Here is a 15548-nt window from a genome sequence, read left to right on the forward strand (position 1 = left end):
TTGCGCAACCACCTGGACAAGCATTGTTTCTTCTGTTGTGTAGCCATCAAGAAAGCCTTTCGCTCCCAACGTACTCAGCATGCAAGGGGTTTGACGTAGTACAATCATTGCGCGCCCTTGGGCAGAATGTGAGAGCCACAATAATGCGAACCCACCAATTCCTCTCTCAGTCCTCGGGCCAACATTCAAAAGTAGATGTAGTCCGAGGTTGGTGCACCGACTATATCCTCCTCTGTATCGACGTTATACATCTACTGCAATTTGTTCACAATGCCGATCGAGACTGTGGCCGCTTCTAATGTCACTGAATCCAATAGTATCGTCGTTCAAGCTTTGCGAGTCGCACGCGAGGCGGGCGAGGCTAATTTCCTACACGTCCGCCTCCACGAGCTGGTTCTAGGTGTAACCTTTGCCTGGGTAGTTGCGGCATCACTTCGGATAGCTGTCAAGAACACACTATTGAGCCCACTCCGAGACATCCCCGGCCCGTGGCTCGCCGGTCTAACATCCTGGTATGAGTTTTACTACGATGTTGTCAAGACCGGCACCTACGCGCATCAACATGCTGGGATGCACGAAAAATATGGTACCATGCCCTTCCCAAAGATTGTCTACGAGTCCCAGATTTGACGAGATGTAAGACTCGGCTGTGATTCGCATTTCTCCCAACCATGTTCATGTGGCGGATCCGGAGTTCTTTCGCACGTAAGTCTCCGGTGCCATTATCTTACATATTAAAAGCCATCTGACGGACGATAGTCTCTTTGCGATGGGCGCAGCTGGATCCCGCTTCCGGAAGGCAAAGTACTTTTATAACTCAATTGGGATTTCTGCTGCCATAGGGAGCCACTGCGATGTCGAGGAGCACCAGAGACATAGGTCCGCCATGGCGGTTGGGTTCACGAGCAAGTCAATCCAGGCCTTTGACTCGACTATCATCGGCTACGCCCGTGAGATTATGGATATTATCGCCTCCCGTGGCAGCGATGGCAGCCCAGTAGTGCTGTCGCACCACGCTCGTGCGTACACGGTTCGTCTGCAGCTCCGTTCACAGCGCTTAGTTTCTAACTCGGCCGTACAGATTGACGTGATTGCGAAACTCTCCTTTGGCAAGCCGGCGGGAGCGATGCAAGAAGCAGGGCGCAACCCGCCAACTATCCTGGCGATGGATGACTTCCCAAGCCAATTCAACTTCAGTAACGCTCGCCCTGGGTCATGAACAACTTCAAGACTGGTTAATTCTAATGTTGCTGCACAGCCAAGCATTTTCCGTCCTGGCAGATCGTCCTGTCTGCCTTGCCAACTCGCGTTTCCAAACGGATGGTGCCCGGCATGCACTATATACGAGAGGTAATCTGCTGCCCTCTGAAACACAGCCTCTCAGCCCCTGTGCTCTTAATACAACCGTGCTAATCTGACTTGCCCGATTGTAGCTTGGGACTGAGCTCGTCAGTGACCTGATCAACGAACGGGCAAAAGAGGGCCGCTCGGACCACGAATACGAAGAAGGAAAGGGGGTAATCTTCGAGTGTCTACTGAAACCCAGTCCCAAAAAGAAATACACCCCTCCAGACATGAATGGCTTGGTGGAGGAAGCTTGCTCGTTTCTAGTTGGTGGCAGTGATACCACTGGACTTACCCTCCAAGCGGTGGTGTGCCTTGTGCTCAGAAACCCCGATGCACTGCGCCGCTTACGCGAGGAACTCAACGCAGCCTCAGGGTTTATCCGAGATGACTTCGATATGCAGCGGGTGTCCAAACTTCCCTGGCTTGTACAACTTCCCCGCTCTCGTTCTTCTGTCCTTGATCATACACGCTAACCCGTATAGACTGCTGTCATCCGCGAATCCATGCGCCTCTACCCGGCAACCCCAGGCCCTCTACCTCGCGAAGTACCGCCGGAGGGAATCCGCGTGGGGAGGCACTTCCTTCCCGGTGGGGTACGTATCTCCTCCCTTCTCCGTCGGTACCATCTAAGACTAAACAATTGCACCGCCAGACCATCGTCTCCAGTAGCTTGCTCAGCCTCCACTACAATCCGACCCTCTTTCCCGATCCTGAAAGGTTTAAACCACAGCGATGGCTGGGAGATGCGGGCGCCGAACTCGTAGAGTGGTGGAATCCGTTTAGCCGCGGGCCTCGGTCATGCCTTGGGCGCCAGTAAGTCTTCTCTTGTTTGAGCTCGAGCGAGGCTAATGTGATGCAGAATTGCATGGCATGAGCTAACTACATTTGTCGCCCTGTTATTTCTCCGATTTGATCTTGAGCTTTACAGATCCGATGAGGGCAATTTGGAGTGGACTGAGCAGATGTTTACGAAGATCCGTGCGCCTATTCAGGTTAAAATTGTGAAGGATCGGTGGGCGTAGGAGAAAAGCGCGTTGTTAACCCTTCTATGGGTAGCATAAATACTCGACAAGTATATCACGCAACGAACAAGTAGTGATTGCGTCGGTAAGGTAGAGGTGCCTAGATTCAAGTTTTATTCCTATCTCATGACTCAAAAAGTAACTTCTATTTACCTGATTTGGTACATGCCTGTCTTATTAAAATTCTTAAAGCGTAGTACCAGCGATTGCGATTCACCATTCCAGACTCTATGCAGCTCCTCGGTCACACAGCGGTGGCTACTGAATACTTCGCACGGAGCAACCTCAATCCGCTTCCTGTCACGCATGCTCTCCTTGCATAGCGCCCCAACCAGTTCATCTCAAAGTATACGTGGGAAGCCTGTGCTCTGGAAAGGGTCGGAGCCGGCGGTGTTTGTAGACAGCAGCAGCTAGACAACACCTGCTACAGTGGCGGTAAGTAAGAGCGTGCTTGCTTTTCCGCCCAAGTTCATCAATTCCCAGATCTAGTCTGTCGTTCATGCAAGGAAGCAAGGTGTTGTTCTGTACCACGTTCGTGAGCCATCCCTTGGAGTGGCGAGGAACTATCATCCGAAGAATGCTGTAGGGTGCGTTCGAGCAATCTACCTTGCACCCGACAAAGGGAGAGGCGGCCTGACACTCGCAGAGCTCCCCGCGGCACTCTGCTGGGAGTTGACAGCGAAATATATATAACACACCTGACCAGTCCTGCCGTTTCTCTGTGGAATAACGCACTATCTTTACACGCATACTGCTACGATGGCAGCAGGTAAGACCGCACCAACAGCCACACGCATCGACACTCAGAAACTAGTCGAGGTCGGCAACTTGATCCAAAGCAGCATCCAAGCCATCGTAAACGAGGGTCCCAAGCAGTGTCCGGAAGCCAGCGCAACGCCATCATGGGCACTCTATGAGGCCCAGCGTACCGTCATCTCCGCGACGGGCTCGCTACTCGAGCTGGTCTCGGACCCTTCCATGCGGTTGATGGAGTTCTCTGGGCAGTACTGGGAATCGCGAGCTCTAGCGATCGCTGTGGCGAAACGAATCCCAGATCTGCTATCGTCTTCAGATCATGGGGTAAGCCTGGATGAAATAGCCTCAACAACGGGTGTTGAGATCGGTAAACTCGGTAAGATCGCTGTTAGAAATTTATTTTGGTTAGTCCTTTTGTGCTGACGGGGTACACCGCGCAGCCCGCGTCCTACGGTGTCTATGTTCCGCGCACATCTTCCAAGAATTATCTCCAGACACTTTCGCGAATAACCGCATCTCGGCTGCCCTTGTACAGAACGAGCCCTTGCGCGCTTATATCCTCATGTTGTACGTGTTGATAGTCTAACCAGCAAGGAAACCCCGCTGATGAAATGAGTTGCCAGCCACGCGGATCTGTTCTCTTGCGCGGAGCACCTCCCCCAAACGCTCTTCGACAAGGAGTTTGGCCCTTCCTACGATGTGAGGAAGACGGCTTTTCAACGTGCACTGGCAACCCCCCAAAGCCGCTGGGAATGGCTTGAGGGTGGAGCGTTGGCCGAGGGAGATAAGATCTCGGCCGCATCAGCACGGCGCACAAATTACCCAGGTATCCCCGGAGAGAACGACCCCGGCACCTGTTCACATGGGCGCCCTGAGCTGGCACTGTTCAGTATGGCCATGGTCGGTGGAGGCCGGGTCACGGCACGGTCTCATGTAGAAGGTTAGTTTTGTGGATGTCTTTTGGGGCTTTGTCTGATTCGCAATCTGCAATATGCAGACTACCCTTGGCAGGATCTTGGATCCGCGACTGTGGTGGATATTGGCGCCGGCGTGGGTGAGTGGCCCCTGTTCTTCATCCTCACGCTGATTAGTCAAGGAAAACTTCGAAAATGCCCTAGCTAGGGCTTCCAACTGACATCATGTCTCGATGAGCAGGTGGTTTCATGCTCGAGCTTAGCAAAAAGCACCCGCGCCTGAACTTCGTAGTCCAGGATTGCGCATCCAACATCGAGCTCGCTCGCAAGGAGGTTTGGCCTCGCGAAGACCCCGCCGCAATCGAGCAAGGCCGGGTTGAGTTCATCGCGTACGACTTCTTCGGGACAAACCCCGTCAAGGGGGCTGATATTTACTGGCTGCGGTACATTCTGTAGGTCAAGGACGCTCGCCCCGCCGAAGCTTGTAGGAAACTAAGTTCGCTCGCAGACACGACTGGGCAGACGATTACTGCTTAAATATCCTCTCTAACATTCGCGAAGCTATGTCCCCGCGCTCTCGGCTGCTTGTCTGTGAGCAGGTCATGGATACTACTGTGCAAGCGATGAGTGGGACCGCACCGCCACCTCTCCCGGCTAACTATGGTGTTGCGAAACGGTACAGCCATCAACGCGATCTGGATGTTATGGCCATTATAAATGGGATTGAGCGGACGCCTGCGCAGTTTGAGGACCTCTTTCGCCGGGCCGGGCTTGTCCTGGAGAAGGTCTGGCCGTGTCGTAGTCAGGTTTCTATTCTTGAGGTCCGGCTGAAGAGGTAATGGGATAGTCCATGACGGTCTTTTGAATGAGTGCGATAAAATGTCTGTGGCTTCTTTATGGTTATTCACTACATGATGTAACTCTGGGCCTTCCTTTTCGTTCATCCGTGCTTGGTAGTCTCTGTGCTTGTAGAAACAACAGGAACCCTACCCTGGCTAAACAGATAAATGCCTGAATGTCCCGTTTGCAATTATAGACTATGTATTTCTATATCTATAGCTATCGCTAGGTAGCAAAAGTCATCAAACGAGGTTCCGCTCTATCTCTGACTTTGTGTAGGCCCTCCCTGAAAGAAACGAGTGTAGGTTCTAGAGGTCAACTCTAGTCGGGGGAAACTGGGCCAGGAAAGGGATATACAAACTGAGTCAATCAAGATGCGGAGCCACCAACACGAAAGATTAGTCGAGACCGTGTCTTGCCCGGGCCTGTGGGCCTCGCAAGCTCAGGGCGTTCCACAGGAATCTCCAGATGGCTGTCAACTGATGTCGATCATCATATGCGCTGGCACCTTTCCTTCCTTTTACCTTTTATGGTCTTCGACATACCCGGCTTTCTGGGGCTTGCCCGGCATGCTGCAAGGAGTAGGCTAGGGGTCGCTGAGGTCCTCGTTTTCGCGCCGTCCAATGGCCCCATCCGAGCTGCCACGCGTTCTCTCCTGTGTGTCTGGAATCGCTGCATCTCTATTCACTGCACCCATCAGCAAATATCACTTCCCGAGGTTCAGTTTGAAAGCGTTGATTCCAACGCTGTACCAACTAAGTGAAGAGCAAAAGTACAAGGAGACCTCACTTGTGTCGCACCTACAATTACAAGCCTGGGGAGCTTCGAAATGGACCGCCTGGTGGGTCAATATGATTTTATAGGCCCGCTGTTTTACCCATTCAACAACAGCTGTTCCGATATTACTCACCGAGTCGTACTAGAATGCTATGTTACCTTTGCCGACTGAGTCATTTCTGTGGATATACAGATTCCTCGCATCGTCGATCACAGCTTACGTGCGGTGACCTTTTCTCGGAGGTACATTCATAAGCAGTTGTCTCTGTCTGTGCATGCAGACTCGAGGGGGTCCAGTGGCACTAGAGCACAAGATAACACGCAGTGTGGCGCAAGCAAAGAGGTGTTTGCCGCTGTGTCTTACCGGTTTAACCGCATTCCCAACATCTTCAGCTTTCTGCGAGGTGGAAGTACTGATCAAGGAGTACACAGTAACACAGACATTCTCCAGTTGTTCACTATATCCGCACCATTGGCGGTTTTATTGCCTACTCGGCTCCGTGTGCCAGGCTTCCAGCTTTTGGATCTACCAATACAAAGATACTGCGCCGCAGATCGCAACGCATTTACCAAACTCGACATCCCTTCATCATCCTGAGTATTTGAGAATGCTGTCCCTGTTGTGTCACCCATCGGATTCCAAATGCTGGGGACAGACAGCGGCTTGTCGGTGTAGCTGGGCAAGGGCGATGATGAGCTGCTCACCGAGGCTGCCTTAAATACAAACCATTTGTGGAAGGCCGAGGAGTATTTCCCTCATTGAGTCTTGATAGTTGGCGATGACGAAGACCTAGCGTTTCGGACATCGCAGGGACCATCTTGGTATATATCGATCTATCTTTCTCTTTCGCGTCTCCTGGTGGCATTCATCATCTGGGGCAGCAACCATTCACTACCCAATCATCTTGCGATATGACGATTTCTCAGAATCGCTGGTGTTGCCTGGATGTTGGTATTGTCGGAGGCGGAATGGGTGTGATTCCTTTTTTCTTTTCTTGATCTATCCATGTTCTATCGTCCACCCGAACCCATACTAAGAGTGACAACCTTCTAGGTGGTTTGGCAGCAGCCATCGCCCTCCGCCGTGCCGGGCACCTCGTCACCCTCTACGAGAGGTTAGATGTTTACAGAGATACGGGGGCATCTATCTCTTGCCCTGCCAATGGTTCCAAATGGCTCGCTAAGTGGGGGGTGGACATCGGGGAAGGGAAGCCGATCACTATTCTCAAGCAGATTCGCCGTGACCTGGGAACGGGTGAGGTGATAGATGTGTTGGATTTATCTGACTATGCAAACACCTGGGGACATGTAAGAAATGATAATCCGATCGTGTTCTTGATGTGGGGTATATCTGACGCCAGCCGAATACTAACAAGGCTTACTATAACTTCTACCGCGTTGACATGCACAGGATGCTCTTGACCACTGCCACCGCAGCACGTGGGGACGGCACCCCAGTGAAGATTAAAATGAATCATACCTGCAACTTCCTAGATCTGGAAGCAGGCACGGTCTGTTTTACTAACGGACTTACCGCGCAGCATGATCTAATTGTGGGTGCTGATGGAGTCGGTGTAAGGCCAATAAAACCTACCTAATTCCCACCATGCATAATGATAGTCCTCTGCTAACATTATACCAAACTAGTCCTGCATCCGCCGGTTCCTGGGAATCGAGCCAGTGCGCAAGCGAGCAACCTCTTCATGCATCCACTGTGTAATCAAGACCTCAGACGTCTACCGCCTTGGTCTCCCCGAAATGGCACGCAACGATGCTCTCGAATATTGGGGCCAGGGGCTGCACAAGATTGTCTACTCCGCCTGCCGCGAAGGTAGCGTGCAATCATTCTACCTCTTCTTCCCACTCTCCAGCGCAGATCTAGACGAAGACCAAGAGACCTGGCTTGAAGGAACAACATACCAGCAAGCGCTAAAGCCATACTCCACGCTCGACCCTAAACTGCGCATCCTGCTCACCCACTCCGAGGACATCCGGCCCTGGCGTCTCTTCGAACACTCCCCGTACCCGACGTGGCAGTGCGGTCGTACCTGCATTATGGGGGACGCCGCGCACCCAATGCTCCCTGACCAGAGCCAGGGGGCGTGCCAGGCTATCGAGGATGCAGCGGCGTTGGGCGTTATATTTTCTAGGGAGTATACCTTCACTAATGATGTTAATGCTGGCTTGCAGCTTTTTGAACGGATTCGGAAACCGAGGGCGAGTAAAGTGCAGGCCGCGAGTGCACGGGCGCGCAAGAATCTTTCGGAGCGGATTGGGTTCTCTAGTAACAAGGATAGTTCGCTCTACCTGGTGGAGAGTGAGGTTGGCAAGCTGACTATTGAGGAGATCAACGGGTTGGTTGCTCTGTTTCTTTTGTAGATGGGGGCCAGACTGACGATATAGGTATAATATGGCTGAACATATTGCGGCCGAGGTGGACGCGAAATTTCGCTCCGTCAAAGGGAAAATGGTCGACGGCAGTAGCGGGAATTTCCTGCCGCTGTACGCAGAATAAGTCAAGGGACTGCTGTTGTCGTGGTGAAGCTATACCATATAACAATATGTAATAAGTGAATCCTGGCAGGATATATATGCATTGTACTATCCCATTACCCCAGAGTATCTCCAGCTATACAAACCACCCCATAGATCTCCAGCCAGTCTCCAAAAGTATGGAGTGCGGAGGTATTCAACGGTATCATGGCGATACTGGTAAACGCTAGCACAAGTACCGAGCTGGGATGCGCCCGACTAATACAGAAGCTACGGACACGTCCAGATGGAGGTCAAAGAGAATACCGATCTAATTGGCAAACTACTCTATAACAGCTAGATGAGCTCCATACAAGCCTAAACGCCAAACGCCTCCTCTCCCCATGGCAGGGACCCAGCCCCTGCTGTTGAGACTAGGCGCTATATGGAAAGAAGCTCGGTCGGTACCTGATACTTCTATTCCAACTGGAATGAGATGCAAATCCTGTGATGCTCTCCTGGTTCCAGTAATGTTTCTGGTAGATCAGGGTTTATATAAAGCGGCGGTATACCCATACGCCGACATAGTCCAGATGCAATGCGTCCGAAAAGGACTGTATGCAAGCAATACCCAATCTGATTTGAATACCGATGCAATGTGAGACAATCATGTCTGTATTCCCACGATATCAGAGGCCCATAGAATCGAGCCCATGCGCTCTGAGCCCAGAAGCTGGGAGATCTCCTTGACCAGCCGGCTCCCCCAGTCGCCCATCCACCATCGGTCGCGTAGATGGTGGAGGACTGCAGAGTAATGCGCAAATATAATGAGAGCAAGGGGTTTCTTCTCGCGCACAAGCTCCAGGTATCGCGGTGGGACACGGAACATCCACCGGAGAGCAATCATGGTCGGCTCGCCTCCTTTGCTGAGCATCTCCAGGGAGCGGTCGAGCTTTGTAATGGCATCATCGTAGACGGAGGTCTCGTGCGATGAGTCTTTCTTCGCAGTGGCGTTATTGAGGTTGCGCATGGAAAAGATCGTGAGTGTGTATGTACTGGGCAGGTGGCGATGTGGATCAGTTTGGGAGAAGAGCGCCTCCAGCTTGCCTTTCTCGACAACGTCGAGGGCTTTGGAGCTGGGCGACAATGCCCGCACTGTTGTGAATATATCAAGGAGCTCCTGGAGCGAGCGAGAGTGTCCAGCAGGAGAGGGAGGGGACTCTTCTTCGTGGTCGCCTTTGTGCTCCTTCTCCTGATCCTGATCCTGATCCTGATCCTCCTCTGGTTTTTGGCTTGAAGGCTCCGCCGATCGCGAAAAGCTAAATCCATCTTCGGCCAGCGAAGGCGAAGTCAATTCGCACATGAAGAGAATGCTAGCGGTGGAGAATGCAGCGTCCGATGTGGATTCGGGGGTGTCGCTGGAGCTGTCGTCGAGGGATGGGAACTCGTCCACGGCGTGGGTATAGTGTCTGCGGGCGTCCTGCAAGAGGCTCTTTCGCTTCGCAGATCCAGCCTCGCTTTCCAGTGCGAGTTGTGCGGCGGTCAGAGCCAGGGTGCTGTGGCGCAGGGCCGGGTATGTAGCCGACTCGCGGCGGATCATGGACTGCCACGACCGGTCCTTGCCCTTGCTGTGTGTCAGCGACTGCTCAGTCGCAGCAGCCCAGTGCTCAAACAGCCGGCGGTCGTCCGGGTTCATGGTGTCCACAGCAGGGACAGCGTCGGGGGACGTTGACCGCGCATTGTCCTTGTCCTCGGAAGAGTTCGACTCGATTGACGAGGAGGTGGAGCTGGCCGTCGACTGGCGATGGCCGGTGGAGGGAGGAGAAGGAGAGGAGTATACGGAGGAGTCAGAAGTAAATGAGCCCTTGGTCTTTCGAGTGCGAGAACGAGATGAGTGCTTGCGAGCGCGAGTGTCGGACCGGCGGCGGGCGTGTTTGGTAGAGCGAGAGGATGGACGCTGCGACTTGCATTCGTCGGGACGGGCCATGGACTATACAAGAGCAGTCAATGAGCTGTCTTTACCTTTACACAGCAGGGCAATACGACAGGAGCATACCTCCATCGGACCGTCGGCGCTCTGGGCGCATTCAAGCGGAGATCGTTGCTGTCGTCTCTGGACAGGCATGCCTGGCAGTCCACGGGTTGTCCAGCCGGTGTCTAGGCTGGCATTGGCATTATCTTAAATGGAATCATGCCTTGCGACCGGCGAGGCGAGACAGGATGAGGGAGGGCGTGCAGGGAAGGAGGCAGCTTTTGGGACAGCCAACTCCAGCAAGAGCATCGCGGGGGCAAAGTCGAGGAGTGTTCACCTTCTCCAAACGAACAAAGCTCGAGCAGGCAGTGTGAATGGACAGGCAGCCGCGAGCGCGATCAGCGAATCCACCGTGAAAGGGGGGTGTTCAACTTCTGCGCAGGCGATCTATATGGGGGGGTGGGCCTGGCCAGTCCTGCTCGAGTAGGACGCAGTTTCACGCCAGTTAGAACCAGTTAGAGCGTCTTGGCTTCTGTCACTGTGACTGAAATGGAAAATGGTGAAAAGGAATAATGCTGGCCAAGTGTCGCTGTCAGTGCGCTGCAGCAAGACTATTGCGCAGACTTCACCGTACACAGATACTCTCGAGTCCAATTCAAGCCCAATTTGAGTCGATGTCACCTCGTCGTCGAGCTAGTCTACTCTCTTTGTTCAAAACCAAAAACTGAGAACTGGGAGACCTGGTAAAGTGGCAGTCTGCAGGCCTGGTCGAACTCTAAGACATTCAGACCCTCGGTTACAGCCCGGAGTCGCCGGATTTAGGGAGTCCGGTTCAGAAGCCAAACTCTCAGGCACAAAGGAGTGACTGTGCCGCAGCCAGGTTCTGGATCCTATTTCTTGGATCTGAGGGGATCGTGAATCGCGAACGGGGCCGCACTCGGGTCCATAATAGCCCTGGAGGCTAGAGTCAATTCAAGCCATCCCACCACAATTCCACCTGTTCTGATATTGGCGGCCATTATTGATGGAGGCGTATGGCTGCATGGAACCAGTCTGAATCTTGCGCCACGTCAGCGCAGGGATAAGGCCCGTGCATGAGACGGAATGCGGACGGCACAGCGCGGCATCAGGCATGCGAGTGCAGATTTGACAGGATAACGGTGGACGGGAGAGAGACGGGACGGAAGAGAATATACACTGGTAAGTCGCTATATTCTTCAGTCTCAGACTGTGCTGCCGTTGGGCTGTATCAGTCTCACAGGCAGCTGCAGAACCCCACAGATCGATCCGACGCTGCAGCGATCGATCTGGTTCGTCAAGAGAAGCGAAGAGAAAACCAGTCTAGGCCGGTGGAACAGCTAGCAGCGACTAATGGACCTAATGAAGCCCATATGGGCTCCCATTTGCTGCCATTCTTTGCGGCGCGCCACTCCCCACCGTCCCAACCAGCCCTCGGGACTTGCCCCTTTTCGCAGAATGCACCACCGTCTCAGCCAGTTTTGCGTCGTTTCCAGTTTCCTGCGGTGGCTCCTGTGGTTCTCTCATCTCGGACCCTGGCCGCGCTCTCGCCGCGGCCCAGCAAATGCACGTAATTCGAGCGCGCGCATGTGCTGCCTGCCATGCCCAATCTCTGGGCCATTTCCCCGAGGCCAATGAGCACCGCGGCGTATTTGCGTTTAACCTCCACGCGAGGGCTCAGGAAACCCAAGAAACCAAGGTTTGCAAGCGCAGGCTAGAGCTCTGGACAAAGCCGGACGCAGCCAGGCGGAGGTTTAAGGCGACGAGATGCCAGATGCTATGGAACGTGGCGTTTCCGAGAGATTCCCCTTCGCTTGCTGTCCCATCTCGGTGGCTCTGACCCTCTCTGGTCTATCTCGCTTGGGCTGCTGCGATTTCATGCCTGTGCGAGTGTGCGTGCGATTGGCCTGCTGTCTCAAGGCTCCTCCGGGTGCTCGGAAATCAACCAGGGGGGTCATCCAGACAAAGCAAACCCTTGGGGACTCTTTCTGACTCTCGAACCGTTTCTTCTACCGTCTCTACCGTCTCGTCCTTTCTCGTAACCTTTGTCTCGCTTCCACCGGCATGGGACCTGCTCCAGCCGTGCTCCATCCGCTGTTAATTATAGGTCATCTTGGACATCGACACCCTCCGCCAGCGGCCCAGTGCTCCAGGGCCATGCAGTCTTCTCGGAGTATTTGAGCCCAGCACGGCCCCAACTGGCGATGATCCTCCGCAAGATCGACGGTGTACAGAGATCTGCCATCAATATCAATAACCATCTCCATCTCGGAGTCCTCGCCTGCTGAGGACGACTGACAGCACCATGTTGCTGAACTTTGATGTCTCCCTGCTGCCCGCCACAGGCATACTGTGTGCCCTCATCTGCATCGTCGTCAAGCTCTTCGAGACCTCCCCGGTGCCCAAGGACATTCCCTGGGTGCTGAAGAAACAGAACTTCCTCCGCCGCGCTGCTGAGCGCTTCATTGGGGTCAACCCCATCAGCTTCATCCAAGAGGGATATGAAAAGGTAAGCAGCAGTAATTCAAATGTGAATGGTTCAATCTGACCTCTGCAGTACTCCAAGAACCAGCAGCCCTTTGTGATGCCCAGCGTCAACGAGGGTGATGAAGTTGTCCTGCCCAAGGAGCACTCAAACCTGGTTCTCTTCGCCAAAGAGTCCGAGTATAGCTTCAAGGCACACATCCTCGAGTTCTTCCAGCTCAAATATACCAGCTGGCCCCTCGCCTTCTCTGAAAAATACGACTTCTTCGTCAAGCTCGTCAGCAAAGACCTTACCGAGACCCTCAAGTCCGATGCCATTGCAGAGGCCCTCGCCCAGGAGGCGCGTGCCTGTCTCTCTGATATCTGGGGCGAGGACCAGGAGAACTGGACGGACGTCTCGCTGTACTCTGCCATGGAAAAGACCGCTGCTCGCATGATCAACGTCCTCGCTATCGGCCCTGGTCAGAGTGACGATGCTAGCCTGCTCAACGCCATGACAAACTGCTCCAATGCTATTGTCTTCGGGGCCAACGTCATCAAGGCCTTTCCTTCATTCCTGCATTGGTGAGCTCTATCTACACACTCCTATGGTCAATGGCTAACTCGACCAGCATTATCGGCCCCGTCGTTGGCCTCGTCAATCGATGGCAGGAACAGGTCTTCCATTCTCGCATGAAACCTCTCATCGAGGCCAAGATCAAGGAGCAGAAAGAGACCTTTGACCCGGCAGCCCTGCAGGAGAACCTCAAGACGCAGGGCAGTCTGCTGGACATGCTCATCAGCACCGGCCTCAAGAGCAAGTGGCCCGTCGAGGTCGACACGATGTGGTTGGCCTACAGAATCTTCATGATCAACTTCCCCGGCGTCCACACCAGCGGTATCTCTGCCACCAGCGCCCTACTCGACATCCTCAGCTACCCCAGTGAAGAGGGCCTTATTGAAATGCTACAAGAGGAGATTCAGAAGATCTCCGCCACCACCAGCGGGAAATGGACTGCTGCTGAGGTGGAGCAGGCTACGCTGCTGGACAGCGCCATCAAAGAGAGCCTGCGATTCAACGGCATCAACGCTCTCTCCCCTACCAGGACGGTAAGCTTGTCCATACCGTCGCTTGCATTGCTGCAGTATGTCTAACTTCTCAGGTTGTTGCACCAAATGGCGCCACCCTCCCCAACGGTCTTTTCCTTCCCTACGGCACCAAGATCGGAATCCCCCAATACGCCGTCCACCGCGACAGCGACCTCTACCCTAACCCCGACGAATACAATCCCTATCGCTTCTACAACCCCAAAGCAACCTCTACCGAACGCCGCGAGAACTCGATGACCAACACGAGTGAATCATACGTAGTGTTCGGCCACGGCCGCCGCCAGTGTCCCGGCCGCTGGATCTTCGCCCATATCTTCAAGGTGCTCATCGCCGAAATGCTTCTAAACTACGAGATCAAGCCGTTTGCCACACGGCCCAAGATTCACCGTAAGTTTCTCCCCTGTGTCGTCATCGTGGATACACGCTCACACTGTCTAGGATGGGGACGCTTCCAACTACCGCCCCTGACGACGAAACTGACTGTGCGACGACGTCAACACCCTCCTATCACGGCGATCTGAATTTCCTGTTTCACGTATTGAATGTTTTTAGACTTTGCATACCCAGCCTCACATTTCATTCGTTGTATTTATTTATGTGTATTGTATAGCGACCTGTGTTAGTAGTATATAGATGGACGCCTCAGGCTGTCCTGCCTTCATAGGCTCAAAGGCTTCAGGAATATCATATGGCCTCATTCTGTATTTCTTCCCATTGTAATTGCGCATCTAGGCAGTAGTTACTTAGCGATGTGGTTGGTGTTGATTATCCCGTCTGCTGCTATATATATATATATCCGAGTCCACAATGCTGCATTAGCTTGCATATCTATTCAAATACCGGAGTAAACGACAACCTATCAACCACTTTCCAGGGCATACTGTACTACAGTGTACTCTGCACCGACGTCACCATTCCCAACGAGTTAGGGTTGAGACGATCGCCACGTCGTTTGAGACTTGGAGTTGGGGGCCATTCAGCCCCTCCAACGGCTTCCCCACAGACAACGGTCGGGGGGAGCAGAGAAGACGACTAGAAACACCTGAAGCAGGAAGAAAAATTCGGTCGGGGCAGGACAGGGGCTGCCACCGCCACCTGCGCCCCCGCTTGATGCCGCAGATGCGTTTGATCCCGTCCCTGGCGCCCTCGGATCGAGATGCCACGATCGCAGCTAGGAGCTCTTCCGATCCCACCAGGCTGCATGATGCAATCGATCGACAGTGGGCCGTCATGAGCCGCCGTGAGCCGTCATCGGCCGAAGCGCGGAGGATCTGCGACTGTCCAGTATAGCCCCGGCTGCCCGACCTGATACCCCCAGATGGCACGGCTTGGATCCTGTAGGGCATCATCACGTCCAGCTGATCAATATCCAGGTGATCAATGATCGCATCAACCAAAACTCCGAGTCATGCAAACGGCACGGCTGGCAGTGGCGGCATACGGGACATACGGGACATCGAGTCTACTGCCTTGTTTGTTGTATAGAGGCCTCCAACTCTGGCCGACATGCTTCTATTCTCGTAACCGCAGCCCGAGCAGTGCTGCCAATTGAGTACGGCATGCATGAACATGTGCCCAACTGGAAATACTTCGGTGTAACCCTCACTCGACCAGTTTCAGATCGATCCACCCTGCTTGGAAAGTCGGGAGACAATGTGCCGTCTCGGGAGAAGACTGTGGGGGTGACCGTGTGACATGCCAGCCCCCGCAAGGGACGTCATTCGGATGTTCAATATATTGCCCTGTATCAGATGTGTTGCAATCTTGTCGGGGGACGCCGACGCTACTGTTTCTGGTTTTCAACACAGCCGTGCCCATGACGTCGTGGTCGCATAGGCAGTCGATATCGGCATAATT

The 15548-nt window shown here is 53.6% G+C and overlaps 6 protein-coding genes across 6 annotated transcripts; 5 read left to right on the forward strand and 1 right to left on the reverse strand.

Annotated features, from left to right (window-relative positions):
* The first annotated feature begins 186 nt into the window (after nt 1-186).
* ASPVEDRAFT_39027 (cytochrome P450) lies at nt 187-2573 on the forward strand. Its single transcript, XM_040811822.1, has 9 exons — nt 187-586; nt 642-705; nt 760-1030; nt 1082-1196; nt 1259-1350; nt 1434-1772; nt 1830-1940; nt 2000-2160; nt 2207-2573. Exons 1-9 carry the CDS (start codon nt 271-273, stop codon nt 2367-2369), a joined length of 1632 nt encoding a protein of 543 aa, XP_040665389.1. The 5' UTR covers nt 187-270; the 3' UTR covers nt 2370-2573.
* A 75-nt stretch (nt 2574-2648) lies between these two features.
* On the forward strand, nt 2649-5138 carry tpcA (O-methyltransferase tpcA). Its single transcript, XM_040808171.1, has 6 exons — nt 2649-3501; nt 3566-3692; nt 3749-4065; nt 4123-4179; nt 4281-4491; nt 4548-5138. The coding sequence occupies exons 1-6, from the start codon at nt 3129-3131 to the stop codon at nt 4876-4878; spliced, it is 1416 nt and encodes a 471-aa protein (XP_040665390.1). The 5' UTR covers nt 2649-3128; the 3' UTR covers nt 4879-5138.
* A 246-nt stretch (nt 5139-5384) lies between these two features.
* On the forward strand, nt 5385-5836 carry ASPVEDRAFT_521389 (uncharacterized protein). Its single transcript, XM_040814582.1, has one exon. The coding sequence runs from the start codon at nt 5503-5505 to the stop codon at nt 5740-5742; it is 240 nt and encodes a 79-aa protein (XP_040665391.1). The 5' UTR covers nt 5385-5502; the 3' UTR covers nt 5743-5836.
* Nucleotides 5837-6568: 732 nt separating this feature from the next.
* Nucleotides 6569-8035, forward strand: ASPVEDRAFT_26418 (uncharacterized protein; the record flags this gene model as incomplete). The annotated part of the gene is made up of 4 exons (XM_040809902.1): nt 6569-6629; nt 6711-6964; nt 7018-7230; nt 7304-8035. The coding sequence occupies 4 exons, from the start codon at nt 6569-6571 to the stop codon at nt 8033-8035; spliced, it is 1260 nt and encodes a 419-aa protein (XP_040665392.1).
* A 760-nt stretch (nt 8036-8795) lies between these two features.
* On the reverse strand, nt 8796-10253 carry ASPVEDRAFT_81228 (uncharacterized protein; the record flags this gene model as incomplete). Its single annotated transcript, XM_040817001.1, has 2 exons — nt 8796-10118; nt 10185-10253. The coding sequence occupies 2 exons, from the start codon at nt 10251-10253 to the stop codon at nt 8796-8798; spliced, it is 1392 nt and encodes a 463-aa protein (XP_040665393.1).
* Nucleotides 10254-12423: 2170 nt separating this feature from the next.
* Nucleotides 12424-14212, forward strand: ASPVEDRAFT_127362 (cytochrome P450; the record flags this gene model as incomplete). Its single annotated transcript, XM_040806449.1, has 5 exons — nt 12424-12627; nt 12676-13166; nt 13214-13691; nt 13745-14078; nt 14130-14212. The coding sequence occupies 5 exons, from the start codon at nt 12424-12426 to the stop codon at nt 14210-14212; spliced, it is 1590 nt and encodes a 529-aa protein (XP_040665394.1).
* Between the last annotated feature and the right edge of the window lie 1336 nt (nt 14213-15548).

This window comes from Aspergillus versicolor (genome assembly GCF_001890125.1).
Source record: "Aspergillus versicolor CBS 583.65 unplaced genomic scaffold ASPVEscaffold_3, whole genome shotgun sequence".
NCBI lineage: Eukaryota > Fungi > Ascomycota > Eurotiomycetes > Eurotiales > Aspergillaceae > Aspergillus > Aspergillus versicolor.

Coding starts and splice junctions, on each gene's coding strand:
- ASPVEDRAFT_521389 (XM_040814582.1), top strand. CDS start 5,503: ATGGCCCCATCCGAGCTGCCACGCGTTCTCTCCTGTGTGTCTGGAATC.
- ASPVEDRAFT_39027 (XM_040811822.1), top strand. CDS start 271: ATGCCGATCGAGACTGTGGCCGCTTCTAATGTCACTGAATCCAATAGT. Junction 587..641: donor TGGGATGCACGAAAAATATG/GTACCATGCCCT, acceptor ACGAGATGTAAG/ACTCGGCTGTGATTCGCATT. Junction 2,161..2,206: donor CGGTCATGCCTTGGGCGCCA/GTAAGTCTTCTC, acceptor AATGTGATGCAG/AATTGCATGGCATGAGCTAA.
- tpcA (XM_040808171.1), top strand. CDS start 3,129: ATGGCAGCAGGTAAGACCGCACCAACAGCCACACGCATCGACACTCAG. Junction 3,693..3,748: donor CGCGCTTATATCCTCATGTT/GTACGTGTTGAT, acceptor ATGAGTTGCCAG/CCACGCGGATCTGTTCTCTT. Junction 4,492..4,547: donor TACTGGCTGCGGTACATTCT/GTAGGTCAAGGA, acceptor GTTCGCTCGCAG/ACACGACTGGGCAGACGATT.